This window comes from Taeniopygia guttata, chromosome 2 (assembly GCF_048771995.1).
Source record: "Taeniopygia guttata chromosome 2, bTaeGut7.mat, whole genome shotgun sequence".
Lineage (NCBI taxonomy): Eukaryota > Metazoa > Chordata > Aves > Passeriformes > Estrildidae > Taeniopygia > Taeniopygia guttata.
In genome coordinates, this window is record NC_133026.1 from 62,446,224 (window position 1) to 62,469,799 (window position 23,576).

The 23,576-nt window shown below is 44.1% G+C and overlaps 2 protein-coding genes across 3 annotated transcripts in view; one reads left to right on the plus strand and one right to left on the minus strand.

The window, feature by feature from the left end:
• The window catches only part of SLC22A23 (solute carrier family 22 member 23), a 108,646-nt gene extending 86,720 nt beyond the window's left edge, over nucleotides 1–21,926 (minus strand). For both annotated transcript variants that reach the window (XM_002197765.7, XM_012571520.5), the window contains exons 1-2: nucleotides 21,257–21,926; nucleotides 5,015–5,118 (exon numbers count right to left, since the gene is read on the minus strand). In XM_002197765.7, the coding sequence (XP_002197801.6) occupies nucleotides 5,015–5,118; nucleotides 21,257–21,787 (635 nt within the window). In that variant the 5' untranslated portion in view covers nucleotides 21,788–21,926. The remainder of the gene's footprint in view (nucleotides 1–5,014; nucleotides 5,119–21,256) is intronic.
• A 14-nt stretch (nucleotides 21,927–21,940) lies between these two features.
• LOC140682349 (uncharacterized) lies at nucleotides 21,941–23,330 on the plus strand. Its single transcript, XM_072924256.1, has 3 exons — nucleotides 21,941–22,202; nucleotides 22,257–22,920; nucleotides 23,038–23,330. The coding sequence occupies exons 1-3, from the start codon at nucleotides 21,941–21,943 to the stop codon at nucleotides 23,141–23,143; spliced, it is 1,032 nt and encodes a 343-aa protein (XP_072780357.1). The 3' UTR covers nucleotides 23,144–23,330.
• Nucleotides 23,331–23,576: the final 246 nt, after the last annotated feature.

Consider the following 23,576-nt stretch of genomic DNA (forward strand, 5'->3'; position numbering starts at 1 on the left):
GCCAGCTTTGCATTGACAAGTTCATCTCAGAAATGATTAAGCAGCACATTGCATTGGTGCTTGATTTAATCAGCATTTTCAATACAACAAAGATAAACAAGGAAGCACTTAGGAACTATTGTAAAGCCATAAATAAGACCTTTGGAGATGAAAATCAACTTCTCAGAGTTTTTTTTGTAGTAGCACAGAAGGATATATGGTATTATATACTGCATGGCATAATATATTTTTAGTTGCAGAGGTCTCCTCCTCCCAAGAGACACGTACTTTTCAGTCTCATCTACAAGAGCAGCCAGCTCAGGAAACTACTTTTCTTGGTCTCATTTGTCAAGGAGAAGCCTAACAAATACAGACTGAACACAAAACAGGCTCAGGTCACTTCACTGAGCCTTAGAGAGTCAATAATAACACTCAGAAAAATTGTGAGCTCCAAGTCCCTCCACTTTGTATCCCCACAGCTGTTGGAGAGACCCACAAAACTAGCCTGACTAGTTTTGGGTAGGGTGAGGAATAAACCACTTCAAAAACCATTACAGGCAACAGGGGCAGAGGACTTGCAGACCTCCTTTGCAGCAGCAACTTGTAGTTGCATGTATTGGTACAGTGCTGACAAGGAGGAAGAGTTATGCCCCCACATTCAATGTGGGGGCAGCCGCTGCAGAGTTTGGCTCTTTCATGTCCAAGGAACACGACATTTTTAACATCTCTTATTCATATGTTTAGTGTTTAGAATTCCTTTTCTCTCCCCTCTTTCTGTGCAAAGAGAATGATATGAAGCACCAGAGCACATGGCTAATTTTAAGCAAGAATTGGATCATTATGTGGAGACTTCCAAAATTTTTCAACTTGTCAACTCCCACAAGTTTTCCAGTAGAACTGAGGATCCCTTTTAGTCAGCTCCATATGCCATTTTCACAAAGAATACATGAACTTGCTTTTTGTAGGCAGCTTTCACAGACCCATTCAAAGCAGACTGTCAGCTGCAAGCCAGCCATCAGGTTGAATGTCAGCACAATAAAGAGCATTTAAATCTCACAACTTAGTCCAGTTTCACATGCTGTAGCATTTATATTCAATTATTTCAGCAGATTGTCACCAGCAGTTATAAAATACATTATACATATGCATTCACAATTAGAACTTTGGATTTTGCAGTACTTAAAATAAAGTAAGGAGTGAAGGGCTGAAAAAGAGATATCATTACAATTTTTTGCGTTTTTGGGAACTATAAGAGTGCACCAGTCATCATTCAGGCTTTTTCAAAGTCACACCTAAGAAAGTGTTGTCAAGGCTGCTTGCATGAGAACAGGTTTATTATTATTTTCAGCTGTAGTATCACCTGTGAGGCCCTTCAAAGATTTAACTTGTTGGCATTAGACATTCAAAGCTTTTAAAACAGAACCAGCATGCAAGCTGGAGAAAGCAAGGTCAAAGCAGGCTGCCCTCCATCAGGGTGCAAGCACAGCACCCTGGAAGTTGAGCTGCAGTGGGACTGAGGGTGAGAACACAATATCCCTGGCTTTGTGATGTACAACTGGAGGCATGCTGGACATGGGGAGTGACTGCTGTCTGTGCTTCAGGTTTTGTATTTATGGAACATAGCACTTGGGCAGGCAGGGGAAATACCTCATGTAAAACCTTGAATACAGAAAAAAAAAGCCTATGAACTTTGTGTTATCAGCTACCTGCACAGACTTTTGCAGCCCCATTTTTGTTATGCCAAGCTGTAATTCATACCAATTAGTATTTGTGGAAGTGTTTTGCAGATGAAAGGCATTATGCAAACACTCAGAATTAGGAACTTAATTCTCATCACAAGCCTGACCTGCCATTCCCTGATGTTGATTGAAAAAGACCTCATGCTTAGCATACTTCTGTTCCCTTCCTCCCCTCCTCCCATCCCCTGTACTCAAGGTTACCCATCATTAGGACACAGAATTTCTTCTGCCACTATACAAGTTAAACAAATGAATGGTTGCTGCTAATGAAAAAAATCAGAAAATCCAAGAGCCTCCTGAGCCCGTAAAAATCAACTGAGGCCAGAAAAGCCCTCTGGTAAGAGGTATTTCCCCACGAGCACAAAACTAGTCATCTTCTTCACCAAGGCATGCAGCACATTTCTCAAAAATCCAAAGCTTCTGGGCAGCTATAAGCAATATATTTGGTGATCCAGCAGTATTTTGACAGGATGGTGTCTTAGAGCATTAAAAAAAACCCTTTTATATGCAGACAGAATTATCTGTCAATACATGGAAATGCCTGTGAGAAATTAAACCATACACAATTTCCCTGGTAAAACAGCCTCAGGATGCTATCTGCTGCCATCCAAACTGTTCCAGAGAGAGATTATCACAGTCTCAACCTACACTGCATGCTGTTATCTAGATCAAATATTAAATGCTGTCTGCCCAGGTAAATAACCAGGGATACAAGCAACCCTGGGCTTTTGAAGAATCTGCAGCCTCCATACAGTATGATAAGCAAATACATCAAAAAGATATTCCTAATGTCAGAGTTGCACTGCAGGAGGAGAGTGAATGGGCTGAGGACAAGCCCTGCTTTTCCCATACTCCTACACATGTACCTTGCCACCCTGAGATAACCAAGCTTTGCTCTTGCAGCTCTTCCCATGCCACTCTTTGCAGGTTCTCTCTTGCCTTTGGGACTGGAACTACTCAAAGGCTCCAAAAAGCATCACAGCAGGTACGAAGCAAGGGCACTACAGGGCAATGAGAGGTACAGACCTACTGCCTTGGTGCTACATGGACACTATGCCCACCTGCTCCAGGAGGAAACTTTCCACACAAACCTCAACAGGCTCTGTCCAAAGCAGGCAGAATTGCCAGCAGCACTCTCTGCCTGTGGAACAAGTAACTTATTCAGGCATTGGACACAGCTGGCCTTCCCATAGCTGAGTATGTTTGCAGACCTTCCTCCTATAGATTTTCTACACAGAGCTGTCCCAGTGTGCACACCTACTGTGTTTTGAACACAGAGCACGCACTCCGTTTACTTAGCAAATTGCCTTAATACACTCTATGGCTTGTCCTCGTTCAGCTTTAAAAGCTTCTTTCAAAGACAAAAAGCAAAGCCCCTAATGGCACAAAACATCTTCTAATTATCTGAACTGGAGAGTGGTATATAAGTGAAATGAAAACAGACTTTGAGTTTTTATAACACTTTTTATGCATTACTCTGTTTAATCTCCCTGGCTCTTGATTGGGACTGACATACTTTTTCCTTAATTTTCTCTTTCTACCAGGTACAATCTGTACAACCCCTTCGTATCCATCTCTTTACACAACCTCTCACCTTAGCAGAAATTCAAGCTGTGATTAAATAGCAAAGTAAATTCAATTAAGTCTTCTTTTACCAGCCCCAAATGCTACTGCTAAACAGCAAAAAACTATTGAGCACAGGTGTCCTGCTCTGTCAGGTGCATCAGCTGGCAATGTGGACCAAACAGGAGTATGAGGACCAGCTTTGGTGGCAGCAAACCACGTACATTCTAGTCATCCACAAAAGAGTCACTGATCCCTTCAGCCACCAAGTTACCCTTCTTCTCCTTTGCACCACAGCTGGAAACCAATTCTCCTAAATTCACTAGACATTTCTAGATATTTGAAAATCAGGGTAATTTTATGCTGCATTAGCTCAGCTAAGCAGCTTGCAGAGGGGTCCAACAAGCCCATGTGGCAGTACAAAGTACACACTGGGGACAGAAATGGATGGAAGCACAGGATGCTCGTTTTGGTGGCAGAGAGCTATTAAACCCGCTTACTGCAGTTCTCTCTCCAAGCCAGTGCCTGAGGCAACAAGTTGTTCACTTATTTGTGGCTTATTTGTCAATTATAGCAGCACTTTCCTAACTTGGTAATAAGTCTGCTTTCTCCACACTGATTCCATTTTAGGAAAGCCAAGCAAGATCCCTCATTCATTTCGCCTCTATACTTTCTATGGGTTCTTAGAGCCCCGTTTTACTGTGGCATTTTAATCAAATTCAACTGTATTTCATGCATGTTCTCTACTTCACTGAAAAATCACAATTTGTCTCTTGCCCAAAAATTTTCAGTGACTATTCAGTAATTAAGATGCAATTTTGCTAGGAATGCTTGATCCAAATTACTGCAGTGCTGCAGGGGGCCTTTTCTCTCCCAACTGGCTGGCAAATTGCTGAGATTTTATAAGATTTCCCTAAAAGGCAACTCCTTTTTTAATGAATGGCAAAAGAGTTAATTTGGGGTCGTCAAAAGTGTGCTGGAAGGCACTGAAGTGACTGGGACAGCACTACAGGGCTGTTGCTTAAGATGCTTCAAGTTTCCACTGAAATCACTTGAGTCATCCATGTAATTTTTCCCCCTCTTCTGCAGTACAAGACCACCTTTTTAAATTAAAGCTGAATCCTCAGCATCATTGGGGTATCCAATAATGCTTTAACTGCCTCAATTCAAGGAACTGTGATCTACTCTTTTTAAGTTTAATACCCCAATGCTAGCAGCACATAAGTCAGCGTTAAATCCTTAACACTACATCACAGTGTTTTCCTAACAAGAGCTTTAAAAAAAGAACAATTGAAAGGTTTGCAAAAAATGGCCTTCAACTCACCAAAAGGTACTGTGTAAGCACAGGGCTGACATTACATTAGTCATGTATTCAGTGAAATCAATGCCGCTTCCAATTTCTTTTGGTCCTCTTGCTTTGTTAAGAAAACAAAAATCAACCCTAAACTAAAGACTTTGCTTGTATAATTAGAAAATACTTAATTCTATACTAGCTTTACAGCTGCAATAAATTGTATCAGTGGGAAATAAGTAAGCCAAGTATCAAATAGTTTGTGCTACTTAGCTTGATAAAATTACTCAGGAACAATTAACAGACTTTTACACTGCTTGTCCATCATGATTCTTTCAGAACCTTAAAAATCATTATGCAAAGGTTCCTAATGAATATCAAAACAGTATTTAATACTGTTATTTATTTATATCTACATTGCATTAAAAGATTTTTCACTTACCAGTCGGCTATACATCCTGTTATCAAGTGGCCGAAGATTAACCCTACAAGCAGGGAGAACTTAGCAATGTGGACTTTCCAGGCAGAATCACAAACAAGATCCCACTGGAAGAGAAAAAGAGATAGATAAATTGAAATAAATTAATATCTCAGATGTGTTTAAACATATAATACAGTGTAGAGCTCTTTCCAAAAGTCAATCCTAGCACAAGTGCAAGGAGATGGAAAAGGAGAGGAAAGCTTTCCCCCTCAAGTCTAACCCCAGACCCCAAGAAGCAACGCAAGAACTCATTTACCTCAGTGAGTTTTATCAGATTCTTAATTATAAGATGACAATATCCAACACATAAGCATCCCTATCTCCAGGCCACAGGAGGTTAGCCTAAAGTAAAATCTCCATCGGGCACCGGCAGTACCACTGGTGCTGCTGGAGCATCTCACCATCGCAGCCCCAGACACCTATTACCAGAGCCCCAAGAAGGCCACCAGCAGCAAGCCCAACAATTTAAGAGCAAGTGCTCCAATTAATATCCTCAGGGCTGCTTGGAAACACGGGGAAAAGCAGCTCCTTTGCTACAGACCCCTAATGGCCATTTGCTCCAAGCTCTCACAGTGTCAAGATGTTTTGCTTTCAGAAAAGCATTTTGATTTCCCTAAGTGGTGGAAGGGAGATGAAGATTAAATAAAGGCACAGCTTGTTAGGACAAGTCCTGACATGGAGCCTGACAAAGAAGCTGGAAGTCCCAGTGCAGCCATGCAACTTCTTGGGACAGCAGCCCCACAGTGACTTTTTCACAGCTCAGAGACCAGATAAGATTTGAAACTCCACAATAAAGCTATGCTAATACTGAAATTAACCTTTCTGTCCAAAGAAAGGGGAAATGGGCCATTTCAGACAACCTGTTACTAGGGCACTGCCTCATTCCCAGGAGAAAGATAGGAACAGCAAGGTTTCTAGTGAGGCTTCCCTAAATTCCAAGTCATCTTCCTCTGAGGCAGAGGAAACCAGAAGAACCAGACTGCATTCCTGGCTTTAGCCCAACATCCTCATTGCCCTCAGACATGTAACATAATCTTTCTTATGGGTAAAGTGTGGATAGTTACTCTTGTACCCTTGAATAAATGTAAGAGGGTATGTTTCCTGTGGTTTGTGAAGTGTTCAAATATTGATGGTAATGGCAGCCACACGCTTTTCATGACAAATAAGTACAGCTAACTTTGGAGAGTCAGATACTCCAGAATTGAAACTTTGCAGAATAAATGGTTGTTTGTGTGTAATGTAATAGTAACAGCCCTTCTGACACCAGTAACTGAGGTTTCATAGTATGAAAAACACAAAGTATGCAATTTATTTTTAAGTCAGATGCAACTTCAAAAAAAACTTCCCTCAAAAGGGTTCAATTAGGTGCACTGCACTTTTAAGCATTTCCATGACGCACAGCTCTTCCACAAACAAGCCAAGACTCAGCCCTCTGGTCCAACACCACAGATGTCTTTGCTACAATTTACACCTCACCAAGAGGTATAGCAATTTTGTGGCCGAAAGAAATGTGCCAGCACTCAGGCTCAGGCTTTTTGTTTAAGTTAAATGTATTTTGAGTTTCCCACTGCACTGATTTGTAGAAATTGGGACATGTATGTCTCATCTTCCACCCTACAGACTGGAGGCACTAAAGAAACATAAGCAAGTAGTATGAGGAAGGATTTTTTTCCACCAAATAGCTATGAAGAAGTTGCAGCAAAGAACTGAGCAAGGCACTGTGGATTGCACTCCAAAAATGTTGACTTTTCAGAAGCAGGTTGAGGAAATGCAATTGCCAATACTAGCAATTCTAGAACCAATCTCCAGCTAGAAAACAAAAATATCTGCCCAGACAAGCTACAAACAAAACAAAATTCAGAAGATACATCTGAGGCAGAGGCAGGCTTTAAAATTCTCCAGCTTAATTTTCACAGTCCAGAAGGTGTATATGCTGCTTAAAACTGAGAAATAATTTGTTGAAAAAAAATTAAGCTTATTAAAAATATTCATACTGATCCAAGAACAGATTTAAAAATTCAATCATTCATTTTTACATTATTGATGTCAGAGGAGCAGTAGTGTCCTCCAAGAGCAAAAAGAAAAAGGAGATATCCTGGTGCCTTTCCATTTGCACAGCTTGCTGTTGCTAGCCAGCGATAGCCGGCCCTCACGCACGCCCCAGGCAGGGAACGCGCAGTACCAGATTACACGTAGGCAAAGGCTCATGGCTGGAAGAGCCAAAATCTCATGAAGGGCTGTTGTGAAATTTCGGTCCAGGACAACAGATGTCAAACCCCTCTGGCACACTGGCACAGAGGGCAAGAGTTTAAAAGCAGGAGAAAAGTCAGTCTGTCAGCTTGTCCTTTAGCTGTGCCCAAAACACACCCACTCCTCTCGATAACTTATCTGCAAGTCATCCTTTGTTTGTTTGTTTTTGAGGCCATTGTCCAACTCCCCAGCTGCTCTGAAAACAAAAACATCTATTTCCTTGCAAACCCTGCATCTGGCCCTCTCCCACCCTCTGTTAAGCCTCACTGCAGGCCAGCAGAAATCGGAGCTGATCCTCCAAGCCCACATGGGCAGACTCTTGACAGACCAGGCGGCCCCTGACCTTCCCAAAATATCTCCCTCTGCAAAACCCTCCAAATTTGTAAATACACAAATAGTGAAATATATCAACACTTGTTTAACACACAGTTCCGGAGAATCTGCCATGTCCCCAGATTACTTGCTCAGTACTAAGAGCTGAATTACATCCTGATTTCTCCTCTGGCAGCTGTCACAAACCAGAGAGAGGTCACCATGAAGCAGTTACCCAAAATAAATTTGGCAGGACAGTTGTAGGTGCCACCAGGGCATTCAACTTGCAAAAGGAGATGAGAATAAGGAGAAGGAAGAAAAATTGATGTTGGAGTCAAAAGCAGTCTCAGGTAAAAATGACATTAATAGGACAAAATACATATTTAATAGCGAGAGTATCATTCTCACATATCTTAACACAGCAGCAGAGCAAACCAGCAAATGCTGAAAGCACAGAGATTTTGCCAGAGCCCTATGTTCCCCCTTCCCTTCCCCATGGAAAATCCTCATCTTTGAAGAGCTAGAAATAAAGCAGGAGACTTATACAACAGTGCTGCCTCTCTCCTTACATACACCTGGGCTCGGCAGAGCGGGACAGAGCTGACACGTGCCCACATGGCACAGCCATGCCCAGAGCCAGGGCACAGCTGTGGCAGGTCCTGCTCCAAGCACCAGTAGTTTCATCCTGCAAATATGACACTCAGATTTGCTCCAAGGAGAAAGGAGTGACAAGTTCCCATGCAGAACAAAACACTGGGGTGGGCAGAGCTGATGACAGTTCAAGTGGCACTCCAAGTAAATCTGCACCAGGAGATTGTTTTGGCTGGAGACTGGTCAGTAATCCTCTACCACCTCTTGCAAAGGGTAGATTAATCTGTTACAAGCAGGGAAACCATTAAATCCTGTAACTGCTCTGGTTCAATCCCCTGGTATCCCACTTGTGAGCTGACAGTGTGAAGCCTGAAGAAAGAATGCTTCTAACCTTTCCCTGGGATTTCTCTATGTGTTTCTGGGTTTTGTATGTCTTTCTGTCCCCCATCCATCCTCCCAATACAAGAAAGAGATCAGATAAAGTGACTTGCTAAACAAAAAGGACTGTATTGTTACACTGAAACAAAAATAACTATATTTAAAATATATTGTTGGAAAAGGAACATTAAAGAGCAAAAGCTTCTTTTTCATAGAAGTACAGCAACATAGAGAATTTGCCACCTATGCAGATGTGCAATGTACTGCAAGTGTTTTTTCACGCTGCAACAGGGTATTTCGGTCAAAGCTGAAGGAGACACACCTTCAGGAGCCTGAAGTTTAACTGGTATCAGTGAGTCACCACTCATGTTGTGACTCACTATAATTCATGGCAAGATGAAGGACCATTTAAAACATGGGATTCTTGAGAAGACACCTGGCAAAAGGTAACACACCCAAATAGTAACCATCATGTAATTTCTTTACAAAGGGTGAAAATCTGGACAGGGCTCATGCAGTGCATCAGTATTTGCACTGCTATAAGTTATAAAAGTAGTCTGCTGCATGTTTGTAACTGCAAACACAAGCTGTCTGAATTAAGGGCTCTTGTCTCAAAAGCCCTTGTGCTCCAGCGGCCATAATGCTGTCTGTGGTGCCTAAGCATACTGAATACCCACCGCTGAAAGGTAAAATGCCTGTTGAGGATTTGGCTGCTTCTACCTTCACCACCTTATCATGAGATACGCAAGGCAAACCCTTCTGTCCTAGAAAGGAGCAATGAGAAAGCAGGAGAGATTCTCTGGCACAACGCTAACCCAGAGTGGCATGAAAGGCCGTCGAGAGGGGCACTGGACACACAGCCCCTCTTCCCACTCTGTGGTTTCACAGTCTGCTTCCAATGCTCAATGCCCAGATTGCTGCTGAAAGAAAGCAGCCCCTTCCCCGAACAGTCTGTAGGTGGACTGTAGCTCTGCTGTGACTGCTCTCTGCAGTGGTTTCAGCAAGAAGACACCAGAGGATCACCAGAGCTGCTGCCTTGGAAGGCCCCAAGCCAGGCATGAAGCTGCAGCCTTGGTCCTTCCCAGCCAGGCAGCACCTGTGTCAACCTTCGCACTCTCCCTCTTGATGCCTCACATGCCACCTATGACCTCCCAATCCCTTGAGTGAAGGTCCCCCTTGGGGAGCCCTGTCCTCTACGTATCATGTATGTCACAGCAGCATCAAACCCTGCCTGGGGAAAAGCCACCAGCTTGCCTGCTGATTAGGGAACGACTTTAAGACAAATAAATGAAAATAAGAATTGATTCTTCATGACTGAGGTATGTTGGGTCTCATCTTCCTTTGTTCCTCTCCTTCCTGTTCCATCTTTTTATAACCAAACCCTGCCAATTTACCCTACACAGAACTAGAATCCATCTTCTATACAAACACATTATCTAGTGAGACTTTAAATATGTGATGCCTTCATATTATCTTAGAGTGTTTTTTTTCCTAAAAAAACCCAACAACCTGAACCCAAGTTATTTTTAAAAAGCATAAAATAATAAAAAAATACAGTTCTGTTTCTCATACAATATACATTAAAAAAGGCAGGACAGTCTCCAGTTAAACCATGCAAGAGAGGCTGCAGAAGAAGCCTCCCAGAGGAATTCTCCAACTGCGACACCTAAAGCTGGGGGGCTTTAGTGCCACAGGCATCTCTATTTCCTTCTCATCCAGGGCAACATGAGAGCATTTCAGCTATTTAACCCTCAGGGTTCAGAGTAAGGGTGCCTCTCCTTTGAGATCACAGCTGGGCTCCCGATTTGTATTTTACATGTCAAAAAATACATGTAAAAACATGTGGCATTTATGTGACCATCAGTACAACCAGCTGGGTGGAAATATCAAAGATCACATTTAAAATAAGAAAATTAAGTAGAGTAAAAAAACTAATAAAATTAATCCTGGAAGACTTGAGAAGAAGGTATAAAATTTAATAATTTTATCTTTTTTTTTTTTTTTTACCAGTCACATTCAGAACCAAACCTCTCCAGCTTTCCTTATGTTTTCAATCAGACACAAATGGACTGGAAACCAGAAGAGTCATTAAAAACACAACACACATGAAAAATAACAAACCAGTTATTGAGAGGTTTTGTTGTTTGTTTTCTTGGAACAGCCACTCAAAAAAGCCTACACCACACCTACGCAGGAATGCCTCAACACAACACACAGTCAACACCTGACTTTCAAGCTACTTCCTCTCTGTATGAGACCTCTAAAAGCCAAGTACATCTAACATTGCTCAGCTTTATCATAAGTGGATGCTTTTGCTGAAATATTTGACCAGTGCCTAAGCGCTTAGAACCTCAATACTTCAAAATAAAATTTTTACTGAGCAAGTACACACTGGTATTTTGAGAGGTTTATAATCATCCGGATTTACAAGAACTTTTACTCAGGTGGCAAGAGAAATATTGCTGGTACCACAGTATGACCTTTAGCTCAACATCTGCCTCCTTCCACTCCTAACAAATCTGGGGCTCCTATCCCCATGATAGGGAAAAGCCACATGGGGTGGAGCTCCACAACTGGAGCTTGCTAACTCAACAGATGCAAGCGCATGTTTGGTTCAGCTTCTTATCCAATCTTTCTTACATTGGAAACAATATTTTCTGTACTTTTCACTTTCAGAAACCAGTAAACCATTTCTGACCACAGCAGACACCTGGCAAGGAAAACTGCAGCCCAGAAAAATGACTTGTGAACAGTGAACACAAGAAATTGTCAGACTGCTTTAACTACGGATATGACTGACCACCTGGGCAATGCACCATTTGAAAAGTAAAGCAAAGAAATTACTTTTGATACTACCACAGGGATAAAGGTTTTGAGGGCACGGGGAGGGAGAGGAATGGGGAGAAAAAGAGGGGGTGGCACATGAGCCAGGGGACATGTGCTTAGCTGTCTTCCAAGAAAGATATAATTAGATTGTGCAGCATAATATGAACCTATGAACACAGCTTCCATCCTCATAAAATAGTACAGGACTGCATAACCATGGACTTAACAAGTTTCCTTAATAGTTTCTGAAGTTTAACATAGTTTAAGTTGCTGAAATACATCTCCTTGAAAACCACTATTTTCTGATACGCACGTCTTAGCTGTGTAATTTCTACCTTAATTTTTTAAGTGCATATTTTTTTAGTCCGGCATTTCAGCCTTAAAAATAAAGCAGAAAGGCTTGGTGCTATGCATTACTGTGTGAACATCAATACAGAACACAGCGCTTCCTCCTAGTGTGAAGACTTTGACTCTGTCATCATAATGGGAAACCTAAGGCACAGGTTTCCTCAAGCTGCTTGAAACTGGTGAGGCAGAGACACAGTGCTTCTTATATTAATTACCTTGGAGTAAGCAGGCTATGCCCACTGCGTCCCACTGGGAGATGCTGTCCTGCTCACAAGCAGTATGAGCCTGGCTCCATTCCCTGCCAGGGCAGCTGAAAGGCCTTGCTAAAGCCTTGCAGTCATGGCTCACCTTTAAGGGACATATCCCCAGCTTGAAGAGAAGGCTCAAGCAACATCGAAGTCACAAAACAAGGTCGGAATTTCAAATATGCAAAAGGACGCACAATGACTCCATTTCAATGCCAGTAAACTAACTCGGGAAAGATTTTAATTAGTGTTCTGCACTAAATTGTTCCTTAGTCTATGCCATAGGCAAAAAAGACCCTCCAAACTGTCCACTGGGCACATCAAGAGAATTCTAAGATAATGCCCCCTGAGACAGTGCAGAGCTAAAAATTTTCATCTACCCTTCAGCTTTACACTTTAGTCAAGAACAATTAGCTCTTTTATTCCCAAACTTGCTTTCATCATAGACCTGTTTTTTTTTTCTCCATTAGGAGAGGGAAGAAGGAAGTTTGCTAAGTAAATAATAATTGCTAATACACTAACAATTAAAATATGATTTGTTAATCATATGACAATCTTCTGCATACTCAACATGATTAAATCAACTTTAGTAGCATCCACGTACCACCCACTTCTCCATCACTACTTCTTTTATTTTCAGTAGGAGTTCCCTTTATTCTGAGACATTTAGATCTTTTTCCAGCCTTCGCCATCCACAGATTAGTCAACTAACTTGTTTCTCAGCTGATGTGATCTGCTTAGTTTTTCCCAACTCTATAATGTCATCTAACATCAAAGAGTTGGGAGGTACAAAATCTTACTTGCAGCTTTCCCGCACAGTATTCATAATACTATAGTAATAATTTTTCACAGAGTAGCATCAGGATATTTCAATATCTCTTTCACATCTCTGTCCTGCAACTAAGTAACTTTTCTACACATAATCTGACATGATTGGAAGACTTCATCACAAAACTGACTTTAATTTACAATCTAGTGTTTGCTGTAAGACCTTGTAGCTGTTAGCCTCCCTCTGGCTGCATGAAAAGACCATGAGCAACCACTCCCATCCCTAGGACTGAGACACATGCACTGAAAAGTGGCATTTGAGTACCATTCTTCTGTTTTCAGCCAACAACCACGTGTATTCTGGATGAGGTATGTTAAATATTAACTTTCACTATCATCTCATTATCAAAAATAAGTTAATGCTTTGTGGACTGGTACTTTTCAGGCTGCCAAAACATGCATGCACAAAATATGTTGCAGGCTTGACGTGGCTGACATGACAAAACCTAGTTTACTATCTAGTTGGGCTTTTTTTAATCCAGGGAAAAAAAAAAATTCAAGCATGGCATAAAATTCTGAAATGGGGAAGGGTGAAGTGGTAGACAAGAGGACAAAGTCATTCCTCATGAGAAATACTTGCCACCTTAGATAAAAAGATAAGACACCTTAACTCTGTCATGCAATTATTGCTGCCATGACCTTGCCCTCTCATCATTTGCAAACAACGGCTGTTGCAACTCCGGCAAGACAAAAAGGAGGGAGGAAAAAAAAAAAAATCTGAGGTCTGGTATTAATTCAGACCTAAATAAATATGAAGGGTAGGGAAGAAGAGAGAAAAATATTCCACTTGTTTTACAAATCAGAAGATGAAACTGCCCTGTCAAGCTTGTATTGCTCAAGCAGACAAGATTTTACACAGCCATGGAAGACACAGCAGTGGAAAGGTCTTACAGTTTAATTTACAGTCCCTATCCTTAATAATATTTGTTGGGTGGACATTGCAACACTGTCGGCATGATCCTGGACTTTGACCTGAAGGCCAGGAGGAAAGCAGGCAGCTCCAGAGTGCTGCAGAGTAGCAGGGATACAGTACTTGGGCCAAAATGAATTCCTGCACCACTGTCTGGAGGCAAAGAACATTTTTTAGGGAACCAGACCACCCTGCTCTGAAAACAATGCACAAGGGTAACTATAAATCACTTGCTGCTGGAGAAGGTGAGCACACTGCTTCCCTGCATCTCACAAGCAGCATTCCTGATCCACAGCTTTGCTCCTGGGAAATCTAGATAGAATCTAGAACGAGGATCAGGATACATCCACTCACTAATCTTTTGTCCTTGTTTTTCAGCATTAACAACTGGCAATTGGGGCTCTCCCAGATTATAAAAAAAAAAAAGCCTTGTATTACCCACTGAAATTTCCTACCCAGCCCATCATGCCCAGAGCACATTTATCCTCTCCTCATCAGCTCATAGGACAGATAGTTCCACCCCAAGCATGCCAGTCACACCAAGCAGAGCACTGAACCTTCTTTGTGGGAATAGCTACAAATCTATTGCGTGTTCCCAGCAGGTATGACACGGCATGGATCAGCAGGAACAACTTATCACACGCATTGAGCCCTGTTGCCTGCCAGTTTTTACAGGCTAGTGTGGGGGCAGGCTTTCCAGCATCAACACTGGGTGTGGACCAGAGCAACTCCAGTAGTGCTGAGCAGTTATCAAACACTGAAATGAGGTTTGCCTGGAAACCTCTGCAACACACCTCAGATGATATGTATTGAAAGGGTGTTGAAACTCCTTTCTCCCTCCTTCAGGTTCCTTCCTTCCCCTTTGACTTTAAAAGGAAATTCAGAATGCATACAAAGTCATATGCTGTCAAAAGTCAGGTGGTAAAAAAAATATAAAAATAAATTACATTACAAGAGCTAAGTACACGTTTGAGTTGAGGTGACCAAAACCTGAGAAAAATTGTTTTGATGGAATTCAGTGCAAGAACTGAACACTCAGTGCTGCTGCAAAGCTGCAGCTACAACAGGCTACTCTGATCTTCCACACATTGTCTGCAGCAAACCCCAGTCCTTTGTTCTGTAGCAAGATCTTAGCCTAATTAATTCCACAGTTACTTGCGGGCAAGCCAGCGCCAGCCTGGCTGCGCTGAAGAAGAGCGAGAAGAGGAGGGAATATGAAAGGGATGGAGTGAGAGTAGCTGTCCTGAGCAGGGACGACAAGTAGGCAGGAACAAATAGCCTGACAGAAAAAAAAAAAAAAAAAGATACACAAAAAGGTATCAAAAAAAAGCACTGTATCTCTTTCAGCATTTTCTAAATCTAGCAGCTCCCTAGAACTGATTTGTTAAGATTTAAGACTTTTCACCCTTAGTATGGCCAAAGTCTTGAAGTTCATAAATCTTGTGCTATTCCACATGTTGTTTCATTAAGAAATGAACCCCTGAAGCTGTCCTATAAGCCTCATCTCAACATTACCATCAAAACTGCCTCCAAATTACATCCTTTCCTGAGTGCCAGTTCCTTTCTTTGACAAATGCTTAAAAAAACCATGAGGTCACCTTTTCTAACTGCAGCCTTGTAACCAGGGTAAGAAGAGGTAGAACTGTTAGTGCACTTCAGAAATTTGGGGTTAGACTGCCTGCATAGCTGGTAAACATTCACCACAGCCAGCAATTTCTGTCACAACATGGGCAGGGTCGGTATATTTAAATTACGTGACAGAGATACAGGATGTATTAAGGAGTGGAAACAAAAACAGAACAGAACCCCAAGCATTTCAAACATCACGTCTATCCAGGAGGTTAAAAAAAAAAAAAAAGGCAGTTGTTTGACATATATACAAAAATGACTGATATGAAAGGCTCATTTGGAAAGCTGAGAATGTCTTAAAGAGATTTCAATACAGAATTACCTTCCTGAAGGATCATTGTTAGTTCTAGCAATGCTACAAACTATTTATGGTAAGTTGAAATCAGATTCCTGTAACTGAGAGGCTTTATCTTAAGGCTGATAATAAACATGAATTGCATGTACATTTCTTGTAATGAAAAAGTATCTATGCCAGACAAAAACTCAAAACTACTGTTGTCAGTAGCAGTCTTAATCCAGTCTTTGCTTTCTAGACCAACTACTTTAAAAGGCTTTGGCCAGTACATAACACCCCCAAATCAGTAAAACCAATATCTATGTTCATTAAACAAGAAGCCTCATGATATCACACACGGTTATTTCAGACATCAGATTATTTACTATTTGCAGGCAGAAGAGAGTTCTTCACATGGGAAATTACAGGTGCTGTTCCCAAAAGAACCATCCCCTTCCTTGATGCTCCTCAGCCAGAAACTCGCCCTGTTTTTTCAGGGTGTTGCTCACTTGAGCCCTGATAATCAGGAGGCTCCGTCACCACACTCAGTGCATGCAAGCAGGCGTCAGGGCAGCTGCAGCAGGACAAGCTCCCCTTTGCCTCCTCTTTAACAGAAAGATTTTTTTTTTTAGTCTGTGAAGGCTCAGAGTGGTAACCACTGACTCTTTATCAGCTAACTTGCAGAGGGAAGAAGGAAAAAAAAAATTAGTTTGGGATCTCTCGCATAGCTGAGGAAGCCATAAAATAAAATAGTGGTAGATGTTTGCTCTGGTCTGGCAGTGTTTCTGGATACCTCTGACCACAGGGACTTGCTGGGCCCTTCAGTACCCATTAGAAGCTGAGAGTCATTCCAAAGCCTTGGTTGAAAGAAATTTAGAACAGGCCTTCTGCCCTCTGCAACTTAGGCCTTGCACTAAGGTCCCTACACCCCTTTCAATCTGTTCAGTGGAAACAAAGTGATGTAGTAGCTTCAATATTGCCCCTTTGACCCAACTACCGCAGTGGGTACAATAACTCAAGGTTTTCATTGATTTGGGACAAGGTAGAAGCCAGTCAGCCAGGAACTAACACTGACAAATCCTGTTCATTGCAGGGAAAAAAAAGAAGCATCAGCATTTCTAAAGTCTCTTTACAGAGACCAGCCAACTGGAGAATATGCAGAAACAAATGAGATTACAGGGACAAATGGGAGGAGATAAGGGTGGCACAGTTCTTATTTTGGGAAGGACCTTGTCAGAGGGTTCCCTTCAAAGTAATTAATAACTATATTCTGAAAGTACATTTAAAATGTACACTTGTCCTCTACCTCAAGAAATATTATTCTGCAAACCATGCCAAATTCATCATCACTATTATCACAAAGAAATTTGTTTGTTTTGTCATTTCTGGCTACTAACAGATACCAGCAATAATCCCAGAAGGCAACATCACAGACTAAAGCACGTGTTACTGCACAGAACAATTTAACTTCATTTAACCCAGTAGAACACCCAGGAAAAGAAGAAAAAAATTTCTTTTAAGAGGAAGTTTTCTACCAGGCTAATAAACTGAATCAGATGAAGGTGTGCCCAGAAAAGTGCCAGAACTGCAATAAAAGCAAGGAGAAGGAAGACTGGTTAAGCATAGACATCTCCCCTTGCAGGAGCGAAGAGCACCAGTCATAGACCAAACCAATCCAAGCTCAGACATCCTTGCCCCTGGACCATTTGGCTCTTCTGACTTCAGCTCCACTTTTTTGGCAGGGATGGTTTTCTAGAGGCTTAGCCAAATTTGCTATGAGAATGCTTGAACCAGTAGCAAATAGGTAAAACGATTGCCATGGCACTTTGGGAAGAAGATGACTCAACCCAAATCAAGTGGGAAGTTGAGAGCCGAGCATTGCAGGAAAACAAGGCATCTGGAGCATAAAAGCAGTCACAACAGGAATTCCCTTGGGACTAGACATGAAATATTATTACATAATTGCTCCAAGTGATTAAAATGCAGCCTTCAACTAACCACTTCCATCTTATGCCAGCCCCAAGAGGTGAAATGATCTGGAACATTGCAAGTGCACACAGAGGGATGCTGGTGCCATAGACCTCTGCAATTTAATCAAGTCCAGTCCTTGCCCATCATCAGCTTTTGGTCTCCATTATACAAATCAGCATGCAGAACAGCAAACAACCCCACCACTTAATGCAATCAAACATAGAAGATGGGTCATCCTAGTAACGGAGTGAAATAAACCAACAACCATCAGTCCTGTAACTAAGAGCTTCCATGAAAATGTTGTCCCACGATAACAGCTGGCTTTGCAGATGGTCAGAAGATGCAGGCACTAAACAAGTTAGTGAGAGAGTTAGAAAAGTCCCTGCTGAGTACACACTCTAGCTTCCTGTTAAGCTTCATGGCTACAAATATTTAGTTGTCATAAGGTTGCTCATTCTGTTAATGCTAATCATCTACCTGAAGCACCGCTTTGCAAAGGGCTAAAAGGAGATCTTGGGCTTCCCCACAGAAAAAAAAAAAAAGTCTTTCTCAGCATCCTTCCTTTGGACACAGGCGACATGATACATGGACCATTAAAAAGACACTTTTCTAGCCTTTTGCCTAAGGGCTGGTTTAGGAAAGTACCTCAAGAAATACACATGCTCTCTGTTTATAAGAGCATAGTGATGTTGATGTTGTGATAAAGAATAGATTAAATCTTCAAAGAACCATATAGCAGTGAAAAAGCCTTTCAAGTGAATTGTGCTATGGGAAGATATTTATGTACAGTCCAAGCTAAAGACCAAGATTTATGTGCCAAGTCAGGACATTAGCTCAGAAGGGTGATTTAACATGGCCACTGGAATCCCTGTGGTTAAATTATGCATCTGACCTCTTCACTACATGTATTTCAGCAGTGTTAAATAATAAGCACTATGTCCTTTATTACCATTTCCAGGTCTAATGACTGGCAGCACTATAAAAAGCACCGTTCCCAGTGACTCAGTCAAGCAGGTCGGGATAATGACAGTGCCTGAGACAGCAATGCCAGTCTTCAGGAGAGGTGCAAGGCCACCGCTGGCTCCAGCAAACACTCAGAGAAGTGGGGCTAAACAAAGCACTGAGCAGGGCTGGAAATAGCAGGACCTCCACTCCATCAATCCCAAGCATAACATAGGCTGAGGGAAAACAGGCACCAAGGAAGGGACAGCTGAGAAAGCCTGGACAGGGATATAGCATCTGAAGAAGGGAGTATCTTAGAAGAGAGGCTGTGGAGACAGTAGAACTCGACACAATTAGGATAGGACAGCTATCCTACCCCTGAGGAATGGAGGGAAGAGTGACGCCTCATATGTATGCACATCAAATATACTTTGTGCTAAATAACCAGAATTGTTTCATTGTTTCTGAATACAAAGCAATGACAGAGCATCCAACAGCTGTTAGCTCAGACCATTGAAGGTAAGTAAGAGCGGATTTACTTGCCAAACAAAAGTACATTTTTTATTAATATAATTTTGGCTCTCTTTACGATATTTCAATATAACCCCTGGCTACTACACTGATGAGCATATATTAGACTAAGATTTTAATAAAACTCTATTTAGAAAGATGAGAACATTGCATAATACATTATAGAAAAAAAATGTATTTTTGAGGAGAGTTAAGGGTGATCTGAACATCCAGTCTCTTGAATTCATCCAGAGCAGCTCTTTCTTTCAAAGGACAGTGAGATGCATGTAAGAAGAGTCAGCAGTTACAAAAATTGTAAGAAATTAAGTCCAAATCAAGCTGTGATGATGTTCTGTCTGGGTTTTTCCTCTCTTTCTTCATTAGAATAAAAAAAGGCAGTACCCCCACCCAGAAAACCCCCAAAACAAAAAACACAAACTAAGGAGGAATCCTGACCCTGAGAAAACAATCTAATTATAATTACAAGGGATTACAAATCAAAGCAAAGGAACTGCCAGGTTTTTGGAAGTGAGCATACAATAAAAATAAAAACTCCACACTGGAAAAACCCATAGTCTCAAAAGATGATTATTATTCTTTCTAATAGAAAACAAGACAGCAGGGGCCACAGATGTTTGTTTATCCCTTAAAATTGATCTGCCCTTTACAGCAAGTTCTTCCAAGGAATACTTTTTTTATTATCTCTAAAGAAGCATGCAAGACAGCAAACTAACTCTCCCTTGACCTTTTGTGGCCAACTTGATGATGACCTTCAAAAGATCCAAACATTTCCAATTTTTTTTTTTTTTAAGTTTAGACTAAAAAAAATATTTCAAGATATTTTTTTCATGCTAAAACTTCAGCATTAGATCCCCAAACATTTGAATTGCTCACTCTCTGTATATAAACAGAAGAAAATATGACTTTCTTAAATGTCTAATTTTCTTATGCATTTCTGTATCACAAACCAATCAGATTCAGCATGTGCCTATGTTTCTTTTATGAAAGGAAAGTAGCTGGGTTACCTTCCTTTTTAATCCTTTCTACGTTCAAGGCATTGAGGGATTTACTTTTTCCCTGTTGCACACTCTTTCAAGGGACACAAAGAGAAACCGAAATGATTTTCAATGATTCAATATAAGTGCATGCTGGCTGACCAAAGCACAATTATGTTGCTCATCTGATTGTTGCCTCCTTTCTTTATCCCAACTAGATAAACACAGTTAAGCCAAAACACTGTTTCCAGGCAGGAAGTAATTTTTGCTGATCTTAGGAGGGGGTCTTGAGATTAAGGGAACTACTTCCCTGGTGTAACCATTTAATTTTACATTTCCAGGAACTCCAGCTGCTTGTTAATATCAATAAGGCCCATCTGCAGCCAGCAGGGCTTTTGTATGGCTGATACTATAAAGAAGCAAAAGCTTTTAGGTGAAAAGGGAAGGTGATTTTTTGATATGCACTACTCAGCAAATACGAAGCAAGAGCAGAAAGCGACACAGTCTCTTCACTAGAAATTTTCCACTTTAGTCATTACATGGGGAAGCACAAAACACAGCAGCATGCACTTTCTGCTTCTGGAGTAAAACAACTTATGTGAGACATTTCTTTAATTGCTCTGCCAAGACAGTTTTCAGGAGAATAAGTACAAAACCAGAAGAATTTGGGATAACTTTTGGCTTATTTTACTCCCAACAGTCACCATTTCTTCAGCTTCCCCAAAAATCAACCTGATTTTTGATGTGTAGGGCTGCTTTAGTATACTTGCACAAAGATCAACCAGAGCCCTCTCCACAACCCTTTCCCCTTAGCTGGGGCTGATGCCTACAGCATCTTTCCCACAGACACCCAGAGACAGCAGGACAGCACCAGGAACTCAGACACACACACACAGGATCCCGTTTCAGGACATAACTTTTTCAGCTTAGTGCTGCAACCAGCGTGCGGGTACAAACCAACAGGCTGAACGCCTAGTGTGCCACCCCGGGAGGGAAAGGGCTGCGCGGATATGGGATTGATTTTCTCCGGGTGGGAGGCTAACCCACGGGGACTCGACCGAGCCCCGCAGCACGCAAGGACAGATCCGTGTCGTGTCCAGCTGCTCCCCTTGCCTTGGAAAGGGCGAGTGTCGAGAGGGTCCGTGAGGGCTGGACTGGACGGGGAGGGGGGCCGAGGGAAGTCGCCTTTCTCACCTTGCTCACGACGTTTTGGACGAGGCCGGCTCTGATGCGGTAGTGCCACTCGCGGCAGCCGCACTCGCTGGCGTTGCCCCCAGCGGGGGTGGGCAGCCCGGGCGGGGGGAAGATGCTCCCGTTGCCGCTGTGGTTGGCGTGGATCGGCGCCAGGGTCCCGCTCCAGTTGCCCTGCCCGTCCGCCTCCCGGCACCAGAAGTCGGGCTGGTCCAGGAGGAAGGAGTCCGAGAACTTGCTGAAGCCGATGACGAGCGCCGGGACCCAAGTGAGCAGCACCAGGGTCCGCTGGTACCGGCCGCCCAGCCCCCCAAGGAAGGGTAGCACCGAGCCGTCGTAGTCGAGGAGCAGCGGGCTGCAGGCGGCGGCGGGCGGCGGCACCGGCAGCGCCTGGATCTCGGCCCCGGCGGCGTTGGCGGGGGGAGGCCCCGGGGGGGCAGCGGCGCCCCCCCCCACGGCCCCCGGCACCGAGCCGTTCTCCTCGGGCAGCGGCCGGCCCCCGCCGCCCGCCTCACGGCGTCGGTCTATCGCCATCCAGCCGCCCGGGGAGGCTCACATAGGGGGGGCCGGGGCAGCCCCGGCTCCCTCGCGAGTCCTTCCCTCCCTCTGCTCCGCGCACACACACACACACACCTTGCGGCGTAAGGTATTGCACACACGCTCCCAGCCGGACCCGGCAGGAGACGGATGGGGGAGGGAGAGAGGGAGGAAGGACAGGGGCGAAGAAAGGGGGAGGCACCGAGGGAGCCCCTTGCTCTCTCCGTTTCTCACCCGCAGCTTGCGGCCACGAACCGCTGCAGCTGCCGGCGGTGCCCCCCCGCTCCTCGCCTGTGCGTCAAGCTGCACTCATCCCAGCTCTCCCTTCCCCCTTCCGAGAGGCACCGCCGAAAAGCAAAGGAAGGATCCAGCCGGATCCGAGCATGCGATGGGCCAGAGAGGAAGGGAGAAGGCGGAGAGATTGGAAGAGAAAAGAGAAAAAACCAAAAAAACCAGCCACCCTGAGAACCAAACCCTGCAACAACAAACCAAGCAAAACCGGTGCAGCAAGGCAACGAACACGCCTCCTCTCCCGGTTTTAGTGAGGAGGGGGAGGAGGGACAAGAGGGAAGGCAAAGGAAGGAGGAGAAGAAAATAACAGCTCCCGACACGGCTTCCCCGCTTCTCGCACAGCTAAGGGCTCCTCCCCGGCCTCGGCAGCAGCGGCGGCGGCAGCCCCCGGCACCTCCCCGCCGACCCTTCGCAGCCCCGCGTCCCGCACATCTGGCTCTGCAGCAAGGGGCCCCGCCGGCCCCTCCGCGGCCCGGGCTGCGGACGCGGTCACCGCCGCCGCCACCGCCGTGCGCCTCCCGCGGCAGCCCGCTCGCCGCGCCGTGCCGCCGGCCGCACCTCCAGAGGCGGGCGGACAAACCCACCCGGCTCCTCGCCCTCCGCCTCCCGCCGGCCCCCACCTGCCGGCCCGGCGCCGGCGCCACCGCCCCCCGCTCCGCCCCCGCGGTGCCGGGCGGCCGCACCTGCTCCCGCCGCGCCGCGGGCCCGGCCCGGCCCCCGCCAGGGACCCGCCGCCGCCGGGGGCGGGACGGCGCCGCGGGGCGGGGAGGGCGCGGGGCGGCTTCGCGGGGGCTCCGCGCCGCCCCGCGGCCGCGCCGCGCTCCGGCGGGCCGGGGCAGGTAGGGCCGCTGGGCGAGCAGGGCGAGGGCTGGGGGAGAGGAGGAGGCGCTCCGGCTGCGCAGCGCGCTAGCTCCGTATCAATTATTTACACGGTTTGTGTGCCTTTAATAACGCAGCGCGGCTGCAGCGGGCTGGGCGGGAGCGCACCGCATCGCCGAGCCGCAGGAGCACCCTGTGTGGCTGAAGAAAGGACGAGACTCAAAGAGAAGAGCTGGAAAGTGAAGGAGGCGTTTCTGAGACCCAGAGGGCGGCGAGGAGACGTGCCTGCATCGCTTCAGTCAGCCTGTCACATTAGTACACACTTTGAAGAAAATTATATCCTGTTAGCACCTGACGTTAATTGTAAAACAGGCATTTCAAATTTGTGAAGGTTATTTTTATGTTAAGCTAAATTTACTTCAGCGTGTAAGTGCCTCCGACTATTTTCATCGTAGAGCACAGCCCGTGCATTACTGAACTTTGCAGTTATTTTTTCCTTTGTAAGAAGGGAAAGAGAGAAAACAGATCAATACACGCTTGTACACGTGAACACAGCTAGTGAGCAGAAAATGCTTGTGTGCATTAGAAGAGGATGGGTGTCATTGCCAAATATAAATGGAAGAGCAAGTTATTGATGGAATTTCATGTACTTGATCTGGTCTCTGCTAGCAAATTA